This window comes from Balaenoptera borealis (genome assembly GCF_965194805.1).
Source record: "Balaenoptera borealis genome assembly, chromosome: 5".
In the NCBI taxonomy this organism is placed as follows: Eukaryota; Metazoa; Chordata; class Mammalia; order Artiodactyla; family Balaenopteridae; genus Balaenoptera; species Balaenoptera borealis.
The window spans coordinates 78076759-78102607 of NC_138862.1; the positions used below are offsets into that span (position 1 = coordinate 78076759).

The 25849-nt window shown below is 37.9% G+C and overlaps 1 protein-coding gene and 1 pseudogene across 2 annotated transcripts in view; one reads left to right on the top strand and one right to left on the bottom strand.

Annotated features, from left to right (window-relative positions):
* Positions 1-25849, bottom strand: part of LOC309629339 (craniofacial development protein 1 pseudogene) — a 368808-nt pseudogene that overhangs the window by 279760 nt on the left and 63199 nt on the right. The gene's annotated exons all lie outside the window — the stretch shown is intronic.
* The window catches only part of P3H2 (prolyl 3-hydroxylase 2), a 154182-nt gene that overhangs the window by 120110 nt on the left and 8223 nt on the right, over positions 1-25849 (top strand). The window contains exons 4-13 of the mRNA XM_082393222.1: positions 4770-4901; positions 6397-6539; positions 6869-6958; positions 12236-12276; positions 14045-14139; positions 20392-20519; positions 21079-21174; positions 21707-21857; positions 22728-22845; positions 23820-23895. Of these exons, the coding sequence (XP_082249348.1) occupies positions 4770-4901; positions 6397-6539; positions 6869-6958; positions 12236-12276; positions 14045-14139; positions 20392-20519; positions 21079-21174; positions 21707-21857; positions 22728-22845; positions 23820-23895 (1070 nt within the window). The remainder of the gene's footprint in view (positions 1-4769; positions 4902-6396; positions 6540-6868; positions 6959-12235; positions 12277-14044; positions 14140-20391; positions 20520-21078; positions 21175-21706; positions 21858-22727; positions 22846-23819; positions 23896-25849) is intronic.

Genomic DNA, 25849 nt, shown 5'->3' on the forward strand with positions numbered 1-25849 from the left:
TAAATGTCCCGTGCACACTTGAGAAGAATCTGCTGTTTTTGGATGGAATGTCCTATAAATATCAATTAAATCTATCTGGTCTATTTTGTCATTTAAAGCTTGTGTTTCCTTATTAATTTTCTGTCTGGATGATCTGTCCATTGGTGTAAGTGAGGTTTTAAAGTCCCCCACTATTATTGTGTTACTGTAAATTTCCTCTTTTATAGCTGTTAGCAGTTGCCTTATGTATTGAGGTGCTCCTATGTTGGGTGCATATATATTTATAATTGTTATATCTTCTTCTTGGATTGATCCTTTGATCATTATGTAGTGCCCTTCCTTGTCTCTTGTAACATTCTTTATTTTAAAGTCTATTTTATCTGATATGAGTATTGCCACTCCAGCTTTCTTTTGATTTCCATTCGCATGGAATATCTTTTTCCATCCCCTCACTTTCAGTCTGTATGTGTCCCTAGGTCTGAAGTGGGTCTCTTGTAGACAGCATATATATGGGGTTTGTTTTTGTATCCATTCAGCGAGCCTGTGTCTTTTTGTTGGAGCACTTGATCCATTCACGTTTAGGGTAATTATTGATATGTATGTCCTTTTACCATTTTCTTAATTGTTTTGGGTTTGTTTTTGTAGGTCCTTTTATTCTCTTTTGCTTCCCACTTAGAGAAGTTCCTTTAGCATTTGTTGTAGAGCTGGTTTGGTGGTGCTGAATTCTCTTAGCTTTTGCTTGTCTGTAAAGCTTCTGATTTCTCCATTGAAAATGAATGAGATCCTTGCTGGGTAGAGTAATCTTGGTTGTAGGTTCTTCCCTTTCGTCACTTTAAATATGTCATGTCACTCCCTTCTGGCTTGTAGAGTTTCTGCTGAGAAATCAGCTGTTAGCCTTATGGGAGTTCCCTTGTATGTTATTTGTCATTTTTCCCTTGCTGCTTTCAATAATTCTTCTTTGTCTTTAATTTTTGCCACTTTGATTACTATGTGTCTCGGCATGTTTCTCCTTGGGTTTAACCTGTATGGGACTCTCTGCACTTCCTGGCCTTGGGTGGCTATTTCCTTTCCCATGTTAGGGAAGTTTTTGACTATAATCACTTCAAATATTTTCTCGGGTCCTTTCTGTCTCCCTTCTGCTTCTGGGACCCCCATAATGTGAATGTTGTTGCGTTTAATGTTGTCCCAGAGGTCTCTTAGGCTGTCTTCATTTCTTTTCATTCTTTTCTCTTTATTCTGTTCTGCCTCAGTGAATTCCACTATTCTGTCTTCCAGGTCACTTATCCGTTCTTCTGCCTCAGTTATTCTGCTTCTGATTCCTTCTAGTGTATTTTTCTTTTCAGTTATTGTATTGTTCACCTCTGTTTGTTTGTTCTTTAATTCTTCTAGGTCTTTGTTAAACATTTCTTGCATCTACTCTATCTTTGCCTCCATTGTTTTTCCGAGGTCCTGGATCATCTTCACTATCATTATTCTGAATTGTTTTTCTGGAAGGTTGCCTATCTCCATTTCATTTAGTTGTTTTTCTGGGGTTTTATCTTGTTCCTTCATCTGGTACATAGCCCTCTGCCTTTTCATCTTGTCTATCTTTCTGTGAATGTGGTTTTTCTTCCACAGGCTGCAGGACTGTAGTTATTCTTGCTTCTGCTGTCTGCCCTCTGGTGGATGAGGCTATCTAAGAGCCTTGTGCAAGTTTCTGTTGAGGTTTTTTAGAAGGATAATTAGGAAATATCTATCAAAATTTAGACTAAGAAGTAAACTGAAAATCAATGTGCCTTCTTTTAGCCTTTTTTTTTTTTACATTTTAGAAATGTATATTTCTATACATTTCAAACTGATCACCACAATAAGTCTAGTTACAATATGTCACCATACAAAGATATTACATAGTTATTGACTATATTCCCCACACTGTACATTTCATACCCATGACTTATTTATTTTGCAACTGGAAGTTTGTTTGTCTTAAGCTCCCTCACCTATTTTTTTCCTCCCCTACCACCTACCCCTCTGGCCCATTTGTCCTCTGTATCTATAACTCTGTCTCTGTTTTGTTATGTTTGTTCATTTGCTCTGTTTTGTTTTGTTTTGTTTTTAGATTGCACATATAAGTGAAACCATATAGTATTTTTCTTTCTCTTTCTGACTTATTAGCATAATACCTTCTAGGTCCATCCATGTTGTCACAAGTAACAAGATTTCATTCTTTTTTTATGGCTGAGGGCTGAGTACTATTCCATTGTGTGTGCATATATATCACATCTTCTTTATACATTCATCTATTGATGGGCACTTAGGCTGCTTCCATATCTTGGCTATTGTAAATATATTATTTGTCAAGTGACTTATTTGCTACACATTCAATTACTCAAGTTCAACTCAACTCACTTAAAATCGATACAGCATTATTGGGGATTTTTTTCCCTAAGGTTTTATTTTTCTGGGCCTCTATTAGAGCCATTTACTTGCATTTTTGTAAACACTGCTCATTTGAATGTCAGTTTTATGTGTGCTTCACATTTCAACTGCTGAATATTTCTTTAACTTAATCTTTTATTTCAGAATGGGCAGGCTTTTCCTTTATTACAGTTTACTGTCTTGTAGTTTTTTTAAGGATAGGTGCCCTGCCTTCATTCCCACATTCATCTCTACACCTACCTCTACCAATGGCCACTGAACAGCTTTGGCAAATGTCCTAGATCTGGTTTAAGAGAATTGACTGACAAATTCCCACAAATTAACATTTCTCAATTTTCTGAGGTCACCATAGCCTGTTGGTTGCTGGAAAAGAATAGAAGTCTCCTAACTCAGGCTCCTAATACTAACACAGCTACCACCACCATCACCCCGCTTCCAATAAAGAAAAGTGATAAAAAATTCATAGTCCCTCAAGTTCAATCAAATATTATATGTTACAGGAATATGGTAAGTCTTCTCAGGAATTTGAAGCATATCCAATTCATTATGAGATGGAAATCTTTAAAAGCATTCCCATGCAAGTGTCTTGAATCTCAAACATATTAAAACATAATAATTGCACAATAACATTTGATATAGAAAGGAGGCAAGGAATACAACTAATAAAAAGGGATATCATTACTCTAACTATGTAAATTCCTGCCTGGTTCAAAACTATTCTCGATTAGGAGTAAAACTGGCTTTTAAAATACAGAATGTATTTAGAAAGCCAGAATTTTTGACTTTTAGAGTTGGAAGAACATTACCAATTGGAGAAAACTACAAATGGCTTCTGAATGCAGTTATTTATTACCAGCCATGCTCACTGAAGCCCTAAAGGATATCATTTTGTCACTCTTATTTTGCTGTTATTAATATTTTACTTTGAAAAATACTTCCATTCAGATTGTGGATTCCTGTTGGGTGTGTTTCCCACCTTTTCCTTTGGCTTGTCGTTTGGAATTAGGAGTTCATATTAAAAGGTAAAGAGGAAAGCAAATGGCCAGCGAAACTAGGAGAAATGCTTGAGAGTTGTTTGTTGTTTTCTTAAGAAATAAAATAGCCAGCTATTTATTTCTAACATGCTAATCAAGTAAACGTAACCCATTCTTCTCATATCTTCCAACTGGAATTAAGAACCAATGGATGATAGTGATCCTATTAGCTGTACTATATTAGATTGAGTTAGCCAGGTTTTAAGAGAACTAGCACATTTCCCTACACACCAGGAAACAGATATTTCCTTTCTGTTGTGTTTTGGGGGTCCCTCTTCAAGGTCATCTAGATACAAGCCAAACTCTGCCTAATAGAAAGCCTTTTGAAAGGAGGCAGTTGTGGATTAGACTGTACAGTCATGAAGTCGGGTGGTTTTATCATTATTCTCAAGAGAACTTGCTCTGCACAAGCATGAATGGACTATTCTCTTAATGGAAAAGACTGCCTCTATCTTCATTGTAAAAATCAGAGTCGGGGCAAAATGTAAGAAGGGTTTTCTTTCTGGGACATTAGCCACTTGTGTTTCCTCAGCTCATGCTTGTATGAGATAGAACCCAGAGCTAAAAGGAGCATGAAAACCCCTGCACTTCAGGATCCTCGCCTGTTTGCAAGTGAGAAGAATGGGAACAAAGAAAGGGGAACAAAGAAAAAGAGGCAAAATGCTTCTTCAAATTCTTTAGCTTTCATCCTTCTCCTATTTTACCAGTCCCTACAGTATTAGGATTTATAATGTCCAGGTGATAGACTAATTTGTAACTGGGTAGAATAGGTTCCTGATCAATAGATGTAAAGGAATGTTGTTTTTATTTCCCCTTTAGTAAAAGTGGTTTGAAAATTTTAGCAAGGAAAAAGAGCATTGTGGCTTCACTTCTCTGTGTGAACTCCCCACGTACATGGCAGTTCCTTTCTCTCAACCGGTCCTTAACATAACTGGGATCTGAACTTCCCATCTTGACTCCAGGACACTTCAGGCCATCTAAAGTCCAAAATGAGACCCCCAAGTTGTTAAATAAGAAAGTAATCTACTCAGCTGGGCATGGGTGGGATGAGATGGCCTATGTCACTTTCAGGAGATGTAGAAAAAGAATACACGGAAGGAAAGAGTGCTATACATTTGGAAACTATGAGTAATTAATCTAGTGATCACTGGTTAGGAAGCCTTGGTGGGTCACTTACTTTCTTTGTGAAAAGGATTTCTGGTCATGAGTGAGGATAATAATGATATCTCTCTAAGAGTGTATGGTGAGGTGAGATGCCCTGTGTAACCGTGGTTCTCAGTTTGAAGTCTGGACATTGAGCAGATGAGAGGAAACCACTTCTTGGCTCTTGTTTTTCAGATCACTATGTGCAGGTGCTGGTTTGTCAGCATGAGTGCGTGAGGGAACTTGCCACCCGCCCTGGCCGCCTCTCACCAATCGAGAACTTTCTTCCCCTACATTATGACTACCTACAGTTTGCCTACTATCGAGGTAAAGCGTGGATTATCTGTGAAAACCTTTGGGGGTAAGGGGTGTGGCTCATCACAACAGACATCGAATTTTTGTGGGTTAGTTCTCTGCCTTCCTCAGTTGTAATCAAGCTATGGGGGTGTATACATTTTCTCTCTCACCTCACATCACTACAGCTCAGAACAAGAGCAGAAGGTGGAACCACAAGTGGGCAAATGTTGTGACAATGCCCTGAAAGTTATACTAGACTGATATTTTATGTGATTTTTAAATTTAATTTTTCAACTTAATTTGAAAAGATAATATACTCACAGGTTTAAAGACTAAATATTTAAAAACCTCTCTCTCTTTTTTTTCCCCACAACACAATTTCATGCCCTAAAATCCACAGTTTCTTCCTCACATTGTTTTCTTCACTTAACGATACATATCAGATTTTTTTAGTATGTTGAATCTATGAAATTCCCTTTTGCTTGGTCAAAAATGGTCAAATTTTGGCAGTTTTATATGGTTCAATCTAGTTGTTTCAGTACATAAAGATCTTCCTCATTAGTTTTTCTTTATATCTAGATATCACCATACTATAATTTATTTAATGTGTCACCTTACTGATGAGCATTGTTTTGTTTGTAATATTTTACTATTACAATCATGATCAAATGAATAATATTTCCTGTATGTCATTTACATTTGCATGTAAATATCTATAGGATAAATTTCTAGAAGTACATTTGCTGCATCAAATGGTTTATTTGTTTGTAATTTTGACAGATGTTGCTGATTTTTTCTCCACACGGGGTACACTTTTCATTGCACAGCAACAGAATATATTTTCAAATTTTAAATATTCCCAAATCATTAGGTGAAAATTGATATCTCAATAAAGGTTTAATTTCCATTTATCTCATTGAGAAAGAAAGAGTGAGCATCTTATGTTTAAAAGCAACTAATAGAATTTGGATTGCTGAACTTGGTCTTAGATATCATGTTTTCAAATTCAGTACAAAAATCAGAATTAACTTCAAAAATTCTACTCTGTATTAAATAATGTAAGTTGCCAGAAAATATCTTCGGGTGGAGGCTTTTGATAATTTGTTGAAGACATCTAGCAGCATAGCAGACCGAAGTTAGTACCTTTGGAATACCTGAAATCCTGTCCTTCCTTTCATCTGCAACTATTTCTGCTGCTTCTACTCGGCCTCATGGCATCGTCCCTCTTTTCTTTTAATTTTTATTTTATATTGTAGTACAGTTGATTGACAATGTTGTGTTAGTTTCAGGTGTACAGCAAAGTGATTCAGTTATACATATATATATATCCACTCTTTTTCAGATCCTTTCCCCATATTGGTTATTGCAGAGTATTGAGTAGGGTTCCCTGTGCTATACAGTAGGTAGCATCTTCCCTCTTACTGATCATTTCATGCTGACACTCATGGACATGTTGACGTATCTTTTAAAAATTTTGTAGACCAACCTAGGCTGACTCTAATGCCGCAACTCCTGGGTTTTTCAGTTGGCGAATATGTGAAAGCCTTGGAGTGTGCCAAGGCCTATCTTCTACTCCATCCGGATGACGAGGATGTCAGAGACAATGTGGATTACTATGAGAGTCTGTTGGACGACAGCACTGACCCAGCATCTATCCAGGCCAGAGAGGTGAGACCCATGTTCTGAGAAGAAACTCATTATTCTGCTCAGTGCTCTGGGGAGAGTTGGTAAAAATATGACACTTCTCTTAAAGATAGCTAACAATTTCGTAAAGGTTCTAGGACTCAGTTCTTTGCAACTTTAATTAGTAATGCTAAAAGCGTGTTTTTTGCCTATGTGCTAGCTTGTGAAAATCTACAGAGATAGAGACATTTTTTGCAGCTGTGAATATTTTTTGAGCTCATTTGTTACTATCTAAAGAAAATTATTTCCAATTGAACATTAATCATACCTTTTAACTGTTATTTAAATATACATTTTCTTTTTTTTTTCTTTAGGATTTGGCGATGTTTGTGAAGCATCATAAACTGGAATCAGAACTAATAAAATCAGCTGCAGAGGGTCTGGGATTTTCATACACTGAGCCGGTAAGAGCAAAGAGGAGAGAGGAAAAGGTCTTTACAGGAACTATTCAGTGGACTTCTTATTTATGATTGTATTCCCCAGCCCCTTTTGTTGAAGATTATAATCCCCTGCCTTTTGTAAACAAACACCGGAGGGAGGGGCTGTTTACCCTGTATATGTGATGAACTGTAAAAGACTTTAACAGATTTCCATGTCACTGAGAGCTAAAGTCAAAAGCAAATATACTTGGATAGGAAAGAAGTGGTTTGAATATGATATGTTTGCCTCAGGATTGTTTTATTTCCTAATTTCTGTATACAACATTTTGTATTTTCTTTTAAACATTTCTCTTAAACATTTTAAACAATAAAAAGACTTCAAAAGAACAGAATCAGTCACAATCGTGCTACCTATCATGCTGACTACTTTTTTCCACGTGTCCATGTTGTCTTTTTTTTTCTAATTTTTTGGGGCTGCGTTGGATCTTCCTTGCTCTGTGCAGGCTTTCTGGCTTTCTCTATTTGTGGCGAGCGGGGGCTCTTCTTCGTTGGGGTGTGCGTGCTTCTCATTGAGGTGGCTTCTCTTGTTGTGGAACATGGGCTGTAGGCACACGGGCTTCAGTAGTTACAGCACACAGGCTCAGTTGTTGCGACACACGAGCCCTAGAGCATGTGGGTTTCAGTAGCTGCAGAGCCTGGGCTCAGTAGTTGTGGCATGTGGACTCAGTAGTTGTGACTCATGGGCTCTAGAGTGCAGGCTCAGTAGTTGTGGCACACGGGCTTAGGTGCTCTGCAGCATGTGGGATCTTCCTGGCCCAGGGATCAAACCCATGTCCCCTGCACTGGCAGGTGGATTCTTTTTTTTTTTTTTTTTAACATCTTTATTGGAGTATAATTGCTTTACAATGGTGTGTTAGTTTCTGCTGTATAACAAAGTGAATCAGCTATACATACACATGTATCCCCATATCTCCTCCCTCTTGCGTCTCCTTCCCAACCTCCCTATCCCACCCCTCTAGGTGGACACAAAGCACCCAGCTGATCTCCCTGTGCTATGCAGCTGCTTCCCACTAGCTATCTGTTTTACATTTGGTAGTGTATATATGTCCATGCCACTCTCTCACTTTGTCCCAGCTTACCCTTCCCCTCCTCGTGTCCTCAAGTCCATTCTCTACGTCTGTGTCTTTATTCCTGTCCTGCTCCTAAGTTCTTCAGAACCATTTTTTTTTTTTTTTAGATTCCATATCTATGTGTAGGCATACGGTATTTGTTTTTCTCTTTCTGACTTACTGCACTCTGTATGACAGACAGACTCTAAGTCCATCCACCTCACTACAAATAACTCAGTTTTGTTTCTTTTTATGGCTGAGTAATATTCCACTGCATATTTGTGCCACATCTTCTTTATCCATTCATCTGTCAATGGACACTTAGGTTGCTTCCATGTCCTGGCTATTGTAAATAGTGCTGCAATGAACATTGTGGTACATGAGTCTTTTTGAATTATGGTTTTCTCAGGGTATATGCCCAGTAATGGGATTGCTGGGTCATATGGTAGTTCTATTTTTAGTGTTTTAAGGCACCTCCATACTGTTCCCCATAGTGGCTCTATCAATTTAATTCCCACCAACAGTGCAAGAGGGTTCCCTTTTCTCCACACTCTGTCCAGCATTTATTGCTTGTAGACTTTTTGATGATGGCCATTCTGACCAGTGTGAGGTGATACCTCATTGGAGTTTTGATTTGCATTTCTCTAATGATTAGTGATGTTGAGCATCCTTTCATGTGTTTGTTGGCAATCTGTACATCTTCTCTGGAGAAATTTCTATTTAGGTCTTCTGCCCATTTTTGGATTGGGTTGTTTGTTTTTATGATATTGAGCTGCTTGAGCTGCTTGTATATTTTAGAGATTAATCCTTTGTCAGTTGCTTCATTTGCAAATATTTTCTTCCATTCTGAGGGTTGTGTTTTCATGTTGTTTATGGTTTCCTTTGCTGTGCAAAAGCTTTGAAGTTTCATTAGGTCCCATTTTTAAATTTTTGTTTTTATTTCCATTTCTCTAGGAGGTGGGTCAAAAAGGATCTTGCTGTGATTGCTATCAAGAGTGTTCTGCCTATGTTTTCCTCAAAGAGTTTTATAGTGTCTGGCCTTACATTTAGGTCTTTATCCATTTTGAGTTTATTTTTGTGTATGGTGTTAGGAAGTATTCTAATTTCATTCTTTTACATGTAGCTGTCCAGTTTTCCCAGCACCACTTATTGAAGAGGCTGTCTTTTCTCCATTGTTTATTTTTGCCTCCTTTATCAAAGATAAGGTGACCATATGTGCGTGGGTTTATCTCTGGGCTTTCTATCCTGTTCCATTCATCTATATTTCTGTTTTTGTGCCAGTACCATACTGGCTTGATTACTGTAGCTTTGTAGTATATATAGTCTGAAGTCAGGGAGCCTGATTCCTCCAGCTCCATTTTTCTTTCTCATGGTTGCTTTGGCTATTCGGGGTCTTTTGTGTTTCCATACAAATTGTGAAATTTTTTGTTCTAGTTCTGTGAAAAATGCCATTAGTAGTTTGACAGGGGTTGCATTGGATCTGTAGATTGCTTTGGGTAGTATAGTCATTTTCACAATGTTGATTCTTCCAATCCAAGAACATGGTATATCTCTCCATCTGTTTGTATCATCTTTAATTTCTTTCAACAGTGTCTTATAGTTTTCTGCATACAGGTCTTTTACCTCCTAAGGTAGGTTTATTCCTAGGTATTTTATTCTTTTTGTTACAGTGGTAAGGCAGGGCGGTTCCTTACTTTCTCTTTCAGATTTTTCATCAGTGTATAGGAATGCAAGAGATTTCTATGCATTAATTTTGTATCCTGCTACTTTACCAAATTCATTGTTTAGCTCTAGTAGTTTTCTGGTAGCATCTTTAGGATTCTCTATGTATAGTATCATGTCATCTGCAAACAGTCACAGTTTTACTTCTTCTTTTCCAATTTGGATTCCTTTTATTTCTTTTTCTTCTCTGATTGCTGTGGCTGAAACTTCCAAAACTATGTTGAATAATAGTGGTGAGAGTGGGCAACCTTGTCTTGTTCCTGATCTTAGTGGAAATGGTTTCAGTTTTTCACCATTGAGAACGATGTTGGCTGTGAGTTTGTCATATATGGCCTTTATTATGTTGAGGTAAATTCTCTCTATGCCTACTTTCTAGAGGGTTTTTATCATAAATGGGTGTTGAATTTTGTCAAAAGCTTTTTCTGCATCTATTGAGATTATCATATGGTTTTTATCTTTCAATTTGTTAATATGGTGTATCACATTGATCGATCTATGTATATTGAAGAATCCTTGCATTCCTAGGATAAACCCCACTTGTTCATGGTGTATGATCCTTTTAATGTGGTGTTGGATTCTGTTTGCTAGTATTGTGTTGAGGATTTTTGCATCTATGTTCATCAGTGATATTGGCCTGTAGTTTTCTTTTTTTGTGACATTTTTGTCTTGTTTTGGTATCAGGGTGGTGGTGGCCTCGTAGAATGAGTTTAGGAGTATTCCTCCCTCTGCTATATTTTGGAAGAGTTTGAGAAGGATAGGTGTTAGCTCTTCTCTAAATGTTTGATAGAATTTGCCTGTGAAGCCATCTGGTCCTGGGCTTTTGTTTGTTGGAAGATTTTTAATCACAGTTTCAATTTCAGTGCTTGTGATTGGTCTGTTTATATTTTCTATTTCTTCCTGGTTCAGTCTCGGAACATTGTGCTTTTCTAAGAATATGTCCTTTTCTTCCAGGTTGTCCATTTTATTGGTATATAGTTGCTTGTAGTAATCTCTCATGATCCTTTGTATTTCTGCAGTGTCAGTTGTTACTTCTCCTTTTTCATTTCTAATTCTGTTGATTTGAGTCTTCTCCCTTTTTTTCTTGATGAGTCTGGCTAGTGGTTTATCTATTTTGTTTATCTTCTCAAAGAACCAGCTTTTAGTTGGCAGGGGGATTCTTAACCACTGTGTCACCAGGGAAGTCCCCCATGTTGTCTTTTAAACATTCTTCATATGAAGACATCCCTTTTGTAGAAGTAGTACCACAGTATATATAGATTTCTATTTTTATTTATTGATTTTTATTTGGGATAGCGTAAGCAATTTCTATATCTTTACAGCTTTCAAAATTATTTTTAGCTACATTTATAGTTGATGTACAATAAATAAGTTAATCCTTTTCCTGCTGTTGAACATTTGTTTTATTTGTTTTTGTTCTTTTGTGCCAAAATGAATGCATTAAGCATTTTTCTTTCTACTGAACTATATCCATAGGATAAATTCCCAGAAGTGGGTTAACTCTGCCATCAAAGGATATGAGAAGGTTTAAAATTTTTGAAATTTTTTTTCTAGGAGAGTTTTCTGGTACCTTCATTATTCCTAACAGTTCATAAAAGTTTATGGTTTTACCATGAACATCTTAGCAATGAGAAGTAACATCTTAAACTCATTCATATGCCTAATATATTATGTCCAAAATGGTGCACCACTGTTGTTTTAATTTGTATTCCTTTGATTACCAGCAAAAATCAACTTCTCACAAATTATTATTACCAGCAAAAATCAGCTTTTCACAAATTATTATTAATTATTTGTCCTCTCATTTGATTTACCTGGACATGTATTTTATTCATTTATCTGTTCGTTGCTATATAAGTTCTTTATATACTGTACATGTTAATAGTTAGTATAAAAAACACTGTTTATAATATATCCTATTTGTAACACATTTTTCGTCTCTTTCTTAGTTATGTTATGTTTTTATTGACACATTTTTAAAATTAGGATAATTTTAATGTACATTTCTAGTGTAACATTTCTAATATGTTCATATCCGGTCTTACTATTTTTGAAAGTTATGTTATCCCAAATGACCCTAGGAGAAAAAAATCACTTACTTTATGATCCTATACAGATGATTAACCAGACTGGACTTTTTGTTTATTTGTTTTACTTATAAAAGTGAAAGGAGTTATACTTAATTATCTTCTAAGTGTCTCTTGCTACCAAATTCTAAATCACTTTCTTGGACAAAAGCATGGATGCCCAAGCTAATTCCATGTTATTTTTTTAATCCATTTTGTCTTAGCCAAAATTTCACCAACCTTAGCCTTCCTTTTTATTAAAATTTAAAAATAAATACTATATTATAGCTTTACATAATATGCAAGTTTTCTAATATTTTAGGTCTTTTGAGTGTTTTATCTTATTTCTGTACATAGAATTTTAGTGACAAAACTACTGAGTTTTTTTTTTTTTTTATTTAAAACAGAATTATTGGATTCAATATGGAGGACGACAGGATGAGAATCAGTAAGTTCTCCATTTAGAATGTTTATTTGTAATGAGAAGAAGTACTTAGAATCATATTTATTATAAAGAACTTGGGCTCTATGAAATAGGCAAAAGGATATAACTAGAAGAGTTCTGAACTGAGAATTAGGAGTTCTGCATTCTGGTCCCAGCTCTTCCTCTTATTTCCAAGGCACCTTAAATAATTTATCTTCCTCTCTGGGTCTCATGCTTTTCCTCACATCAAGGGGTTGAATCAGGTGATCTCTAATGGCTAAATGTTCTGTGACTCTAAATCAGAGAAAGTTGGATGCTGTTTTTGATTTTTTAATAGGAAAAAAACAATTAAATTATCTTTTTCATGCTAAATTTTCTTACTGCATTTATTTGAAAGCATGAAGCTCGGAAAGTTTTACAGCAAGCTAAAATATTAAGTGTCATGAACTCAATCAGAAATGAAGAAAACTCAGTTTTTAAAATGATAGATGTCAAAAGTCAGTTTACATGTTCTGAGCATTTCAAGGAGTCATAGAATTTTGGAGTTACACGTTTGAGATTGATTGTCAACTGAAGAAAAAAATGCACTGTAAAATTGAGAGTTATGTTTTATTCAGCGGATTTTCTGAGGACTTCAAGCCCAGGAGACAGCCTCTCAGATGGCTCTGAGGGACTGCTCCCAAGAGTTAAGGGAGGAGCCAGGATGTATAGGAGTTTTGTAACAAAAAGCAGACAGTCAGAATAGCAAAAGATTACTGTTAATTAAAGAAAACCAGACATCACTAGTTAATTTAGGGTTTACGCTTTTCTATGTATGGGAAGATTCAAGAGCCTGGGCTCATTGAAATCATTCCTTTGATATGCACCTCAGCTCTCCCGGGCCAGTGTCCTGTGTTTTCCCATCCTGAGTCCCCTCAGGGTGCACCGTTGGGGGGAGGCTGTGGTGCCTGACTGCTTGATGGTGGGTATCCTGTTTCCATCCTCAGTTCTTTCAGGGCTCACCATTAGGGGAGGCTGTAGTGGCTGATGGCCGCAATATCCTTCGTTTACTGATATGGCAGGCGGCATTCTTAGTCCACAAGATCTTGAAGTGCAGGTTATTATCAAAATCAGAAACTGAGGCCCTGACAAGGCAAAGGACTCAGTGTCTCACCATGAAGGACTGGCAGATCCAGACCTTCTTATTCAAAATCTTGTGGTCTTTCACTGAGCTTCAAAGGCTCAACCCCTGGGTGACCTCAAATTATTGCAAGAGATCCAAGAATGTATATGCATATTTGGATTTGCTCAATTTGTATATATTGAAAGGGCATCATGCTATTGTGTGTGTTCACAAAGTTTGACACAAACTCATGTCTTCTATCTTGGAATAGTCGAGAACCACTACAGTCGGACATGATTTATTTCAATTCAACCATCTTTCAGTGATGTGCTCTATATTCAAGACATATAATACAACACTCTGAGCATTGTAAACATGCACGTGATCATTGTTTCATGCTCTGTTGGTAGTCAAAGTCTAATCTCAAGGGGTTTAGATTATGGATACAATGAACTGTAATAAAGGTTGCTAAGAAGATTTAGAGAAGTGAAATAGAGCACACTCATTGGGAAAATAGAGAAGAGCTTCATGGAGGCAATAGCATCTAATTTGATCTTGAAAGATGTGGACTTTTGAACCACAAAAATATACAATATGAAGTCATAGACTACCTGAGTAAGGTATCCTTTGCCTTTGAACATCTTTATTCAATGGGATATTGCTATTTCAACTTTTTTTTTGAATGGGCAGGGTCCCTTCAGGAGTGAATGTGGAGGGGGCAGAAGTTCATGGATTATCAACGCGGAAAAAGTCATCACCCAAGATAGACCGAGACCTAAGAGAAGGTAAGTATTGTTGCACTTTTACTCTTAGAAGGAGGGGAAGGGGAGGCTGGGACTTGGCCAGTTCTTACCCGGATCAGGGCAGAACCCATTTTCACTGAAAAATAAAGAATAGGACTAAACTACTCCAGTTCATAAAATTCTGAAAGCAAGTCTCAAAAACAAGAATGTCTCAGGTGTGTATATCACTACCTTTGGTTTTCAACAAAAGTGCTACCAAATTCACTCACAGGAGTCCTGTGAGCTAGGCAGGGACTATATGATCATTGCCGTCCTCAGTTGAGTACCCGAGGCGTGGAGAGGTTACCTGGCTTACTTCTCTCACATTGGAGGGGAGTGCTAGAGAGCATGGAATAGACTGTGTATCGGGGGAACTTGAAGAGACAGGTCACACGGGATATTAGTTAACCTAAGACCCTTGAGGCACGTATCTGATCAGGGCTTTGAGAAATCAGTAGAATTTAGATTAGATTGACAGAAGTGTGGAGGGAGCAATTCAAGTAGATGAAACAAAGGACACAAAAGGCTCAGAGATGGAGACAGCAGGATATTAGATGCCTGTTTACATAACCTCAAAATGACTGGAGCCATAGGTGGAGTGTTGCCAAGCGTAGGTTTTAAATAGAGCCAAACATTGTTGTAATCATAACTTATTAGCAAGTGTAGTACTAACAACAGTAGTAATCCTTAACAATTATTATTACTTCTATATGTTTTACAATTTTCCCAGCAAATTTATACACAGTTCATTTTAATACTGGCAGCATCTCCTGTGAGACAAGTGTTCCCCACTTCACAGGCAAGAAAACTGAGGCTCACAGAGATTTAGTGACCTATCCAAAACCTCAGAGCTTGTAATAGGTTAAGCAGGCTTTTGAATCCAAATCCTATTTTCTGTTCTTCACCTGATGATGGAACATAGAAGTGTCTAGATATCTGAAATGTATCCCCTATTGATTAAATAATTGCAAGATAAGAAGAGGTTTTTCAAAAACCTGCATTGAGAATAAGTACAGTCCCCCTTTCCCCAACAAGAGAGATGTCAGCACATTCCTCTAGCTGATTTGAAAACTTCTGGCTTTCTGCAGCTCTCACATTTCCCAGCCCTTTCCTTCCTCAGCTTCCAAGTCAGTTTGAGGCAGTAAACAGGATAATACGCTCATCTAATCTGACCTGGACCTCAGTTTGTAGTCACAAAGCCCAAGCTATTTTATGAGTGCCAGAGAGCTTCATGGTCAGCCAGAATTCACGTTGCTTTTTAAGCTGAGAAATCACCCAGGAAGTACATGCCAGTAAGCCGACACTTTGCTGTAAACGTTTGGGAAGCTCCAGGACAGTTGCCAAATTTCAAAGCATTTTTTTTCGGGCTACCAGGGGATCTGATGTCCAGCAACTGACTAAGAAGGCTAATGGGAAGAGTAGAACAGAAAACTACACAGGATGGAGAAAGGTCATGATTGACTGGGTTGCCAAATTCTATCATTTCTGCCATTGAATGGGCTAATGAATCATAGGATGTTCCCTGGGAACCTACTGGAAGGCCTTCTGTGCAGTCACTAGAGATCAAAATATGGTCTAAATTAAGAACAGTGGTAGACAGAGGCAAAGTTCCCAATGAGAAAACACTTTCAACATCTTAGTCTGGCTGAAAGCAGATGTCAGGGAGGCAAGAAAGGATGCGTGCTTCCAGATTAGAATATATTTCAGCTTTTCTCATCTTCCACAAGGAGATTGTCATCTACTCTGGTTACCTAACAGTATTTAGTAGTATTCATACTGTATGTCTCCTACGCATTAAGATGGGAGTGACTCAGGGCTACTGCACCGCAGAGTGACTCCAGTCCTTGGAATATGCTTGTCATCTTATTAAAAACATCTGTCACTTATCCATTCTTCTTTCAACCACCAGTTTTCCAAAAGCCCTGCTCGATAATAATCCCAGAGTCAGCAGGGGTATAGTAGAAATCACTTTGAACTTGGAGTCAGGAAGCCTATCTTAGTCTGATGTTCTCCAGAGTGATGGGTAACTAGAGACTCACTCTCTCTGATACTTATCATCCTCACCTGTAACAGAAGGATAGCAACTCTTTGGAGAGGATGAATTTGAAAATCTTTTGTAAACTGTAAAGGGCGGTGCTTATATAAGGTCTTGTTAGCACACTCCCGTCGTAACTTGTATGACCTTGTCGTATTTATGGTAAAATATATCTTCTTGCCCTGAGCCATAGGCAGTGAACACAAAAGAGCATTTTCCTATAAGATTCCTCTTTATTACAAATGGAGAGTCAGAGCCAGGCACATACTTTATGAATGAGAGAAGAATTCAGTTGTTTAACTAAATCTCCTTAGGCTGTGGTTAAGAGTTGGCTGAAGCCATCAAATCAGATCCCAGGAACCACAACTTATTGGACTACATTTCTATTTATTTTAATGTTTTTCTCTGTCCGTTGTGCTACTAGTCATTTATAGGCTGGTAGACTTGCATTTTTGAATGGCAGGATTTATTTTTCCTTTTATATTTTTGTTTTCCTTTTGGTTAGTGGGTAGGTAGTTGCCTGTTTTTTGTTAAATGGATATGTGGGAAACCTCTGTATGAAACTCTGTGCTTAGTGGTGGTTGTGTGAGCTACATGAAAGGCAGATGTCTAGTATAGATTCTGCCCAAACCTGTTGGAATTTAGGTATTTTAGACTCTGTGTTGCACTCTGTCCCTTCACCTGATCCTTGTATATTGCTTATGCCATGGTTGGGGAAATTGTCAATATCCCAGTAGCTCTCTTTTAAATATAATTCATTATGCCATATGCTTATTAAGATATCTCATTCAAACTTAACACAATATACCAGGCATATTTTAACAATTCAAAAATGATCATCATAATAATGGAAAATACTTATACAGAGCTTAAGCCTGGTAAGCATTTTTCTGAATGTTCTAAGATAACTTTTGAAGTCATGTTTTGAAAGTAAACTAAATATATTTAAAGTGATACACTCTCAATATAGAAAATGAGAAAAACATGGCAAAGTACAAACCAACCTAGTCCACTAAACCCTTGATCTGTCTTCCATTTCTATTCGAATTTTATACTAGAAAATTCTTTCCAGTGAACGTACAAGTATCTTGTCTTTCATGTTGAAGGAACGTCTCTCTCTATGTTTCTGAATGGAAATGGAATGTGCCATTCACTTTTGAATATTTGAGGGACAGTCTCAATGTGGCTATGGATCTTAACTATATAGATTAGAGCAGCCTTTCCCAAACAAACTGTGTTTTTTGTTAAGAGGTCCATTCCATGCTGTGAAAAAATTTAGCACAAAGGTAGCAGCTTACAATAACATACACTTACTATCTCACAGTTTCTGTGGGTCAGGACTATGGGGGTAGCTTAGCTGGGTCCATTGCTTCAGGGTCTGTCACAAGGTTCCATCAAGTGTTGATCAGGGCTGACGTCTCTTCTAAAGCTGGGAAACTATCTTCTTCCAAGCTCAGATGACAGAATTCGGTTCCTGAAGGCTATTGGACTGTCGTTCTCAGTTTCTGGTTGACTGTTGGCTGGAGGATGCCCTCAATTCCTTGTCGTGTGAGGCTGTCCAATACAGCCACTTGTTTCATCAGACTATAAGCTGAGAAAGCAACAGATTTAGTCAACCAGCAAAATAGGAGTTGCAATGTTATGTAACCAATGAAAGACGTGATAGCCCATCACCTTTGCCATATTCTGTTAGTTAGAGGCAAGCTCCAGGTCCCACCCACACTTGAGGGAAGCAAAGTACACAAACCATGCGTACCACGAGGCTGTGACCATTAGGGGCCAACCTAGAGTCTCTCTGCCATAGGAAGGAAGGAGGGAGGGAGGGTGGGAGGGTGGGAAGGAGGGAGGGAGGGAAGGAGGAAAGAAGGGGAAGAGAGGAAGGAAGGAATGAGGGAAGGAGGGAGGAAGCAGGGAGCGAGGAAGGGAGGGAGGAAAGTGGGAAGGAAGAAAGGGTGGGTATTGTGTTTATTTAAGGGTGAGAACTGCTGCATATTATATTGATATTTAGGATATTCATAATGCCTGTTCACATATTAAAAGTTCCAAGAAGTCCTCTTAAATTTTGTTTACCCCAGTACTTCCCAAACATATTTGATCAATAAACTCTTTTTTCATTAAAAACTTTTCTGTAGAACACAGTTTGAAAAACATTGAATTGTAGGAGATATATAGATATAGATATAGATATTTATGTATGTATTTTCTATTCATCCAAAAGATTGATACTAAAGCTGGGAGCTTGTGGATGTATTCCTGGAATCCAAGAAATTCTGTGTTTATAAATTTTGATGGCCATTTAAAAAATTAAGAGGGGCAACTAGTGGGTCATCTGAATAACCACTTATAGCCAAGGACTGCCATGAGATTTCATATCTCAGTGGGTATGGATGCAGTTACCATCACATTGGCATCGGTTAATAACACATCAATGGTCAAAGACTAGTAAGAATTGAAGTAGGACAAACTTATGAATAATGTATTAAGACCAGATGAAGGCCAAAATTCATCATGGTCCACTAAGATTCCACAGTAGTTTCAACAGAGAAAACTTGTAGTAGAATGAGTCATTGCACACCAAGAGCACTCTGAGGAATGCTGGCTCAGAAGAACCAGGGCCAGATCACTCATTAGAATATTCATGTGGAACATTGCTTTTTAGTTTCCACAAAATAGGATTAACCATTTTATTAATATTGTTAATTTGAATTTAGCTGGTTTTATGGTCTTGCTTTTATTTAATCTTGTACATTGGTTTGGGTATGATAGTTGTATGAAGCTATAAAAATAAATACTGTACTTACAGTTTTATGATTGCAAACATGGAAGTGAAACTGCAGTACAAATAATTTGTCAGCACTGAAGCTTCTTAGGGAACTTTTGCTTTAACAGATAACCGTACATTACTCAAGATTGAGAAACACTGTCCCATTATTTTAACATTCCATTAATCATGGGCTGTAGTAACTCTTTTATCCCAACTGGACTAATAACATTCAGTGCTGTTCCCTAGTTTGACTAACCTGTTTTAAAGCCAAAAAGCAGACATCAATTTCAGTTGCCTCTTTCTCCTTCAATGATGTGTTTTAGACCAGGGTGCTGGTGACCATTGCCCAACTGGGGAGGATGGGAGGAGCCCTCCTCACCCCCATGCCCTCCATGGTGAACTGCTCTTGTTGACAGGCATCAGGTCCCTTAGGAGGAATATTATAAAGAGGAGAAAAACAAGTGTTGCTTTTCTATTCAGTTTTCTGGTTCAAGGTGTTTGTACTTTGCTACATTGGAAGATTTCCTCACCATCGGAGGCTTTGTCCTTCAGTCCTATTCTCTATGAGGAAAGAAACATGTAGGTCTAGATTTTGTCATTTCGCCACCTAAAACAAAGCATCATGCTTTGAAGAGCCAATATGGAGCTAATTTTATAAAGTTGTAAGCTCTGTCCAGTGAGGGAGCAGGTACCTACAGGAAACTCTCCTGTGGGGGAGAGATGTATATATATATCTCGATATAATTTGCCCAGAGAGCCGAGAAAAAGAGATATTCCAAAAGTCAGACCATCCGGAGTCAGTAGATGGTGGAAAGAAGACTGGGAAGGAGTCAGGTGACTTGGTTATGACTGTCCTGGTGGGCATTTATTCCCTGAGTTACTTGGTGAAGGTTTTGCTCTGGATACCGGTGGAACTGAGGACACAAACATGTCGTCAAATATTTTTTTTCTCTCTTTCTTTTTATTTTTCAATTGTTTGGTTGTCCTGCTATCTCTTTAAAAAGTCTTTACCTACCCTGAGGTCATGTCATCCAGTAATTGCATGAGATGTTGTGGCAGAGGTAGGAACCCAGGGCTGTGGAGAAGGGAGGGGCCCACTGCTGAGAGGATTCTGGAAAGACTTCACCGAGAAGAATCCTATGAGATGCCCAGTCTGTTTTGCAGGATCATCCCTGGAATCAAGTGAAAAAAAAAATAGTTTATCAATCCCCAAATCCTACACAGATGTAATATATTAATTACGACATCATGGGGAAACCTGGTAGCCAGACATCTGCCTTTTTCTTGAATCCATATTGCGTTTCTCAGCCTTCCAGATTTGTAATTTGTCTTTGCGTTCCTAAATATTCGTGAGGAAACTGACTCCTGAACTGCACATTGAAAGCTGTTGGGTGTTCTGTGCTTCCCGCCTTGGGGACAGAGGTAACAAGGACAACCATGTGTTTTGTCCCTGCAGGTGGCCCCCTGCTCTATGAGAACATCACGTTCGTCTACAACTCCGAGCAGCTGAACGGGACTCAGCGCGTCCTCCTGGATAACGTCCTGTCGGAAGAACAGTGCCGGGAGCTGCACAGCGTTGCTAGTGTGAGGCCCGGAAGCCCCACTGCGCTGGTCTGGCCTGAGCATGGAAGAGCTTTGGTCCTGGACTTACTTGGAGCCAGGAAACCAAACCTGAAACGTTACTTTCTTTAGGAGAAAGACATTGATTGTGGAGGCACTTTCATAGCCTTTGGGTTGGGGTGATTGGAGTTTTGTCCAGCTCTGTACATGGCTCTTGGGTCTGGAAGAGCTAGAGGCTTAATTCCTAGGACAACTGTATCCAGCCTGTGCCCTGCCTATCATATAAAATCGCTGGGAAAAATCTCTTTATTTTCATCAATAATTAATCAATATATTAATTATTTATGTTCTACCTATTTCTACAGAAAGTGGTGGCACCATTTTATAATGAAAATGCAGGGTGAAAGTTAAATAAAGATCCCTCTTTTGGTTGGAAGAATTAATGATACCGGAATCCTAGAATAAAATGGAGATGGTTCTGAGTATTGACGTTGGTTCTCAGCTTTCTGGCAGTCAAGGCAGAAAGGGAGATGTGATGAATTCATAATCCTCATTAATAAAGCACCTTGTATTTTGCTTCTAGGGAATCATGCTTGTTGGTGATGGATACAGAGGAAAAACTTCACCCCATACACCCAATGAAAAGTTTGAAGGTGCAACTGTCCTGAAAGCACTCAAAGTAAAACTTAACTTCTTTTGGATCTGAATTCCTAACTGTCAACCCAGGATCTTCTGGGAATGGCAGATACAGAGAAGAGAAGGGTTTAAGATATAGACCTATCAGGTCATTGAAGGGAGCAAGTATGAAATGGTACCTTCATTGTCTTTAATCACTCTTTCATTCCTCCATTCGGTTATCAATTGATCAAACTCTATTTCCTAGATTTGCATCTGACAGATAATACACAACCCCCTTGTCCTCAAGAAGCTCAAGGTCCAATGGTGAAAACATACTCAAAAAAGTTATCAGTCTGTACTGCGAGAGGCGTTTTTGTAGAAGGGGGAGGAAAGTGTTCTGAGAGAAGAGGAGAGGGACGATTAGCTTCCAACTTTCCCTCCGTTTCCTAAACCAAATCCACAGGTCTGTAGTAGTATTCCCACGAGCCAACAGCGAGACGAGCATCCTATGTTGGCTTAATAAAACCTAGCATATGGTTTTCTCAAGCCTTCCAATCAACCCAGTGGTTCCTAATATTCTTCTTTTTCTTCAGTTTGGCTATGAAGGCCGAGTCCCCCTGAAGAGTGCCCGTCTGTTTTATGACATCAGCGAGAAGGCTCGAAAGATTGTCGAATCCTATTTCATGCTGAACTCAACCCTGTATTTTTCCTATACACACATGGTCTGCCGCACAGCCCTGTCTGGTGAGATTCCAGAGTCTGAACGTGTTCCCTTTTACCCACAGTGAAATGAGAAAGAAAACAATGCAGAGCAGAGCTCTATGAACATGTCAGACTAACGGTTCAGAAGAGTTCTACATTTCTAAAACAAAAGAAGCTTACTCACTCTGATTTTTCCCTTCCCTCTTTTTCTACTTTGCTGGTCCCCTAAAGTATTAGAAGACCATCACGCTGCCTGTTTTCCCTTTCAAATACATTTCTTCTGCTTGCTACCATCACACAGAAAAATACTTTTCTGCTCTAGGTTTCACTTTTCAGGGTTCAAGAACCCGGAAATTACAGTCACCATTATGCCCACCAGCATTGAGGGGAAGCATAGAAGATAAAAAGGATTGTTGAAAGAAATGCGCTTAAAAAGGCAGAGGCCCCCCTCACTCCCTGGCATCACTATTTTTTTCTCTCCATCTTCTCTTCTCTACCCTCCTGAGGAGGAGGGGAGAGAGAATGTCACAGAAGTAGACTTTTCCACTTGTGAACCTTCAGCTGCATCAGATCTTTTCTTTTTGACGTTTGCATTTTATCCTCATCCTTTGACTGCCCCACACAAAGTACAGCCCATGAAATGCATGGAATTTCTGCATGTATATTTATATCGGAGAACTTTTATAGCTGAAGAGACAGGTGTGACTTGCCTACAGTTTTCTACATCAAGTTCGTATCAAAGCAGGACCAGAGTCTCTTCATGGTGCTTGCCCAGTGTTCTTTAGCCTGCCCTGCCTTCTGATCCTCAAATTTGTAAGGGGCAGCAGCCATGGGAGAAGACAGATTGCCAGCTTTGCTCTTGCAGGTTACAGCATTCAATTTCTCATGCTTCCCTGTTCCCTTTCCTGGCAGGTCAACAGGATAGAAGAAATGACCTCAGTCATCCCATCCATGCTGACAACTGCCTGTTGGATCCAGAGGCCAATGAATGCTGGAAGGAGCCCCCTGCTTACACATTCCGGGACTATAGGTACGGCCAGCATCTGATTCAGAACCAAGCTTTTGCCCAACAGTTATCAAAACCCCGTGGAGACTAGGAAGCTGATCTGTTTTGCTTGTCATCACATTCATCTCGATAAAGCAGAAATGCTCAAATAATCTTCTGAAGCAGCTGCCACAACTGAGAAGTGACTTCAGCATCTCATATTTTTATCTTAAAAATCCCTGCACGATTTGTTGCATCTTATTCCACAGAATGTCCCTTTTGTTTTAACTTTTATGTTACTTTTTATAGTAAAGTTTATGGGTTTTTTTTTTTTCTCACTTGGCTTTTATTTAAACATATTCCTTGCGGTATATGTATTAATATCTCAGTCTGAGAACACAGGGTGTGCATCTCAGCAGGCATAGGGATCTCATCACATCATTTAACTATGTCTGCATTTTGTAAGTAAGAAACTGAAAAGTCAGGACAAAAAAGTTTTCTCTTATTGAATGATATTTTACTGTGTAAAGAGTCAGGAGTTGTAGTCATCATGTATATAATGTGTTAATTATTACTACACTGTGCTCTATACAAAAATGTTTATTCAGCGCCCCCATCTGCAAGACTTGGATACACCCCTTAGATCTCTCCAGCTACTTACGGAAAAAATACATCCTTTCGAGTTATTAGTATAAAAGGAAAGAACAGAGTTTTAGATTCTGTGGGCGAAATCAAAGGGCTAGATTAAACCTAGTTAGGTTTTATTTGGAGGAGGTGAAATGTGAGATGAAGTTTGACATATAATTAAAACTTTAACCTGAGTAGAATAAATAAATACTTCAGGGTTATGACCCTACATCTGATCTTACTCTTGAGGGTTAGGAGGGTCAATCATTTTAATGTTTAGTTCAGAGGAAACTTACTAATCAGGCTGATCAGTTCATGCCCAGTCTGCAGTATTCTGCGGTGATGTTGTGTAGGCATGTAAGAGTACAAATTGCTTCCCTTTCTTTTTACAGTGCTCTCCTATATATGAATGATGACTTTGAAGGAGGAGAATTCATATTCACTGAGATGGATGCCAAGACTGTGACTGTAAGCCAGCCTATTCTTGCAAATTTATCTAGCATTTTTAGTCTCAATTTTGCCACTTCCAAAGACTGCTGGATTTCAAATGTTTCTGAGCTTGAGAATTCACGAGGTGGAGAGAGATCCAGTAAATGTATACATTATAAAATGTTAGAAATGGAATCATCAATAAAAATCTTCTTTTCCTTTTTACAGATGGGTAATTTAAAGAATATATATTAAGGATCATATAGTTAGTTTGTGTTAGACTTAGAACCAGAACCTAGGTCTCCTGATTCTTTGTCAAGTAATCTGATGGAAACATAAAAACACCTATTCTTAAATCACCCAAGACTATGACAAGTCAAATGACTCCACAGAATGGCTTTCAAGTACCCTGGTGCTCTGTATGTTTAGGTGAGCATTGGCTTCCAGACCCCTCATTATCCAAATTATGATATGCGTGTGTATATATATATGTATACATATAAATTTATAAAATTCTGATGGTAAGTAAACCTATACTTGAAAATTGATATATACACATTCACACAGACACACATGTGTTATATATTCATACTTTGGATGAGATTCTAAACACACCTTCGTAGATCAAAAATCAAAAGTTAAACTCAACCACCATCTTCCTAAGCAAACTAATGCCTTTGGAAAGCCAGCCTACTGAACACTTATAAACCTATAGCCAGAATCTTTGGTTTTTAAGCCGAACAGCATATGCCATGGTAGAAAAAAGAGGTTTTCTGATTGAGGAGATAATTGAATTATAAATAGATTATGAGATATCTCTTTCCTCTATACAAAATCAAAATAGTTGAGACATGTATGTGATAAACTTCAAGGATTTTGCATTATGTAAGCTACTTCCACAACTTTTTTCTGAGTTTTATGTCTTTCCCCTCATATTTTGTACCCTTTTCTTGGTCTCATTCATGGCATACTACTGGTGTAAGCAAATAATATAAAAACGATGTATTACTGGATTTAAAGGGAAAACCTCTGGGAATTCTGGTTAAAATTGTCCAGAAACATTGATATAATTAAGAAAAATATTTCATACACTTTAATATACTGTATATTTAAAAGGTCATGATGCCTCACACTCTTTCTTGTAAAAAGCTTAAATATTATCATGGGAGTATCTTTATGCTTCATGATTTGGTAAATTAAATCAAGACTGATGATCCAGTCTCAGTTTAAATGCCAATACAAAAATATCAACTTTTGAAAAGCCTCTGTGCAGAAAGCATTTGATTTCTGAGCTCTGCTAACAGGTTCAAAACTGCTTGAATCTCACACAATTGGAAAGAAAATCAGGCAGGTGGTTGAAAAGATTTCTTTGCTTCTTCTCCATCTAGTGGCCATATTTGGAAATGCTCAATGTTTGAAAATAAGGCAGGAATATTATTGATATATATGAATCATTAATTCATACTATGTATGAATCATTAATTAAATGAATCATTAACTATGTGTGAATTCACCAATTTTTGAATGCAAATTAACTGTAATTCTGCTTTTTAAAGATGTGAAAGCAGATACTATTCCCCTTTAAGAGATTTATACTTTTAAGATAAAGATGCAGCTATTTTTAAAAGTACTGAATCTAACCACCACCATCCCCTAAACATGTAAAAGAAAAACTAATTTAAACAATGTTTTAATGAAAAAGCTCCAAGTTGAGAGATCTATTTTCAAAAATTAGTTCTACTTCAGATTAACGCATATGGTGGAGTTTTGGGAGCATTTTGTAGATAATTAAAATTCTTAGGTAACCAGTGCCAATAACAAAGAGAAATGGATAGTTTTCCTTTTCAGTTTTCCCTCCTTTGATTCTGGAGGGAAAATTGGAGCAGGGAAATGCCCCAGCTTTGTGCTATGCAAGGAAGAATAGTCTCCTAAGTTCTTTACTTTGGAAAAATCTGGAAATTGTATAATTACTGAATGGTGGCCGAAGATTTAC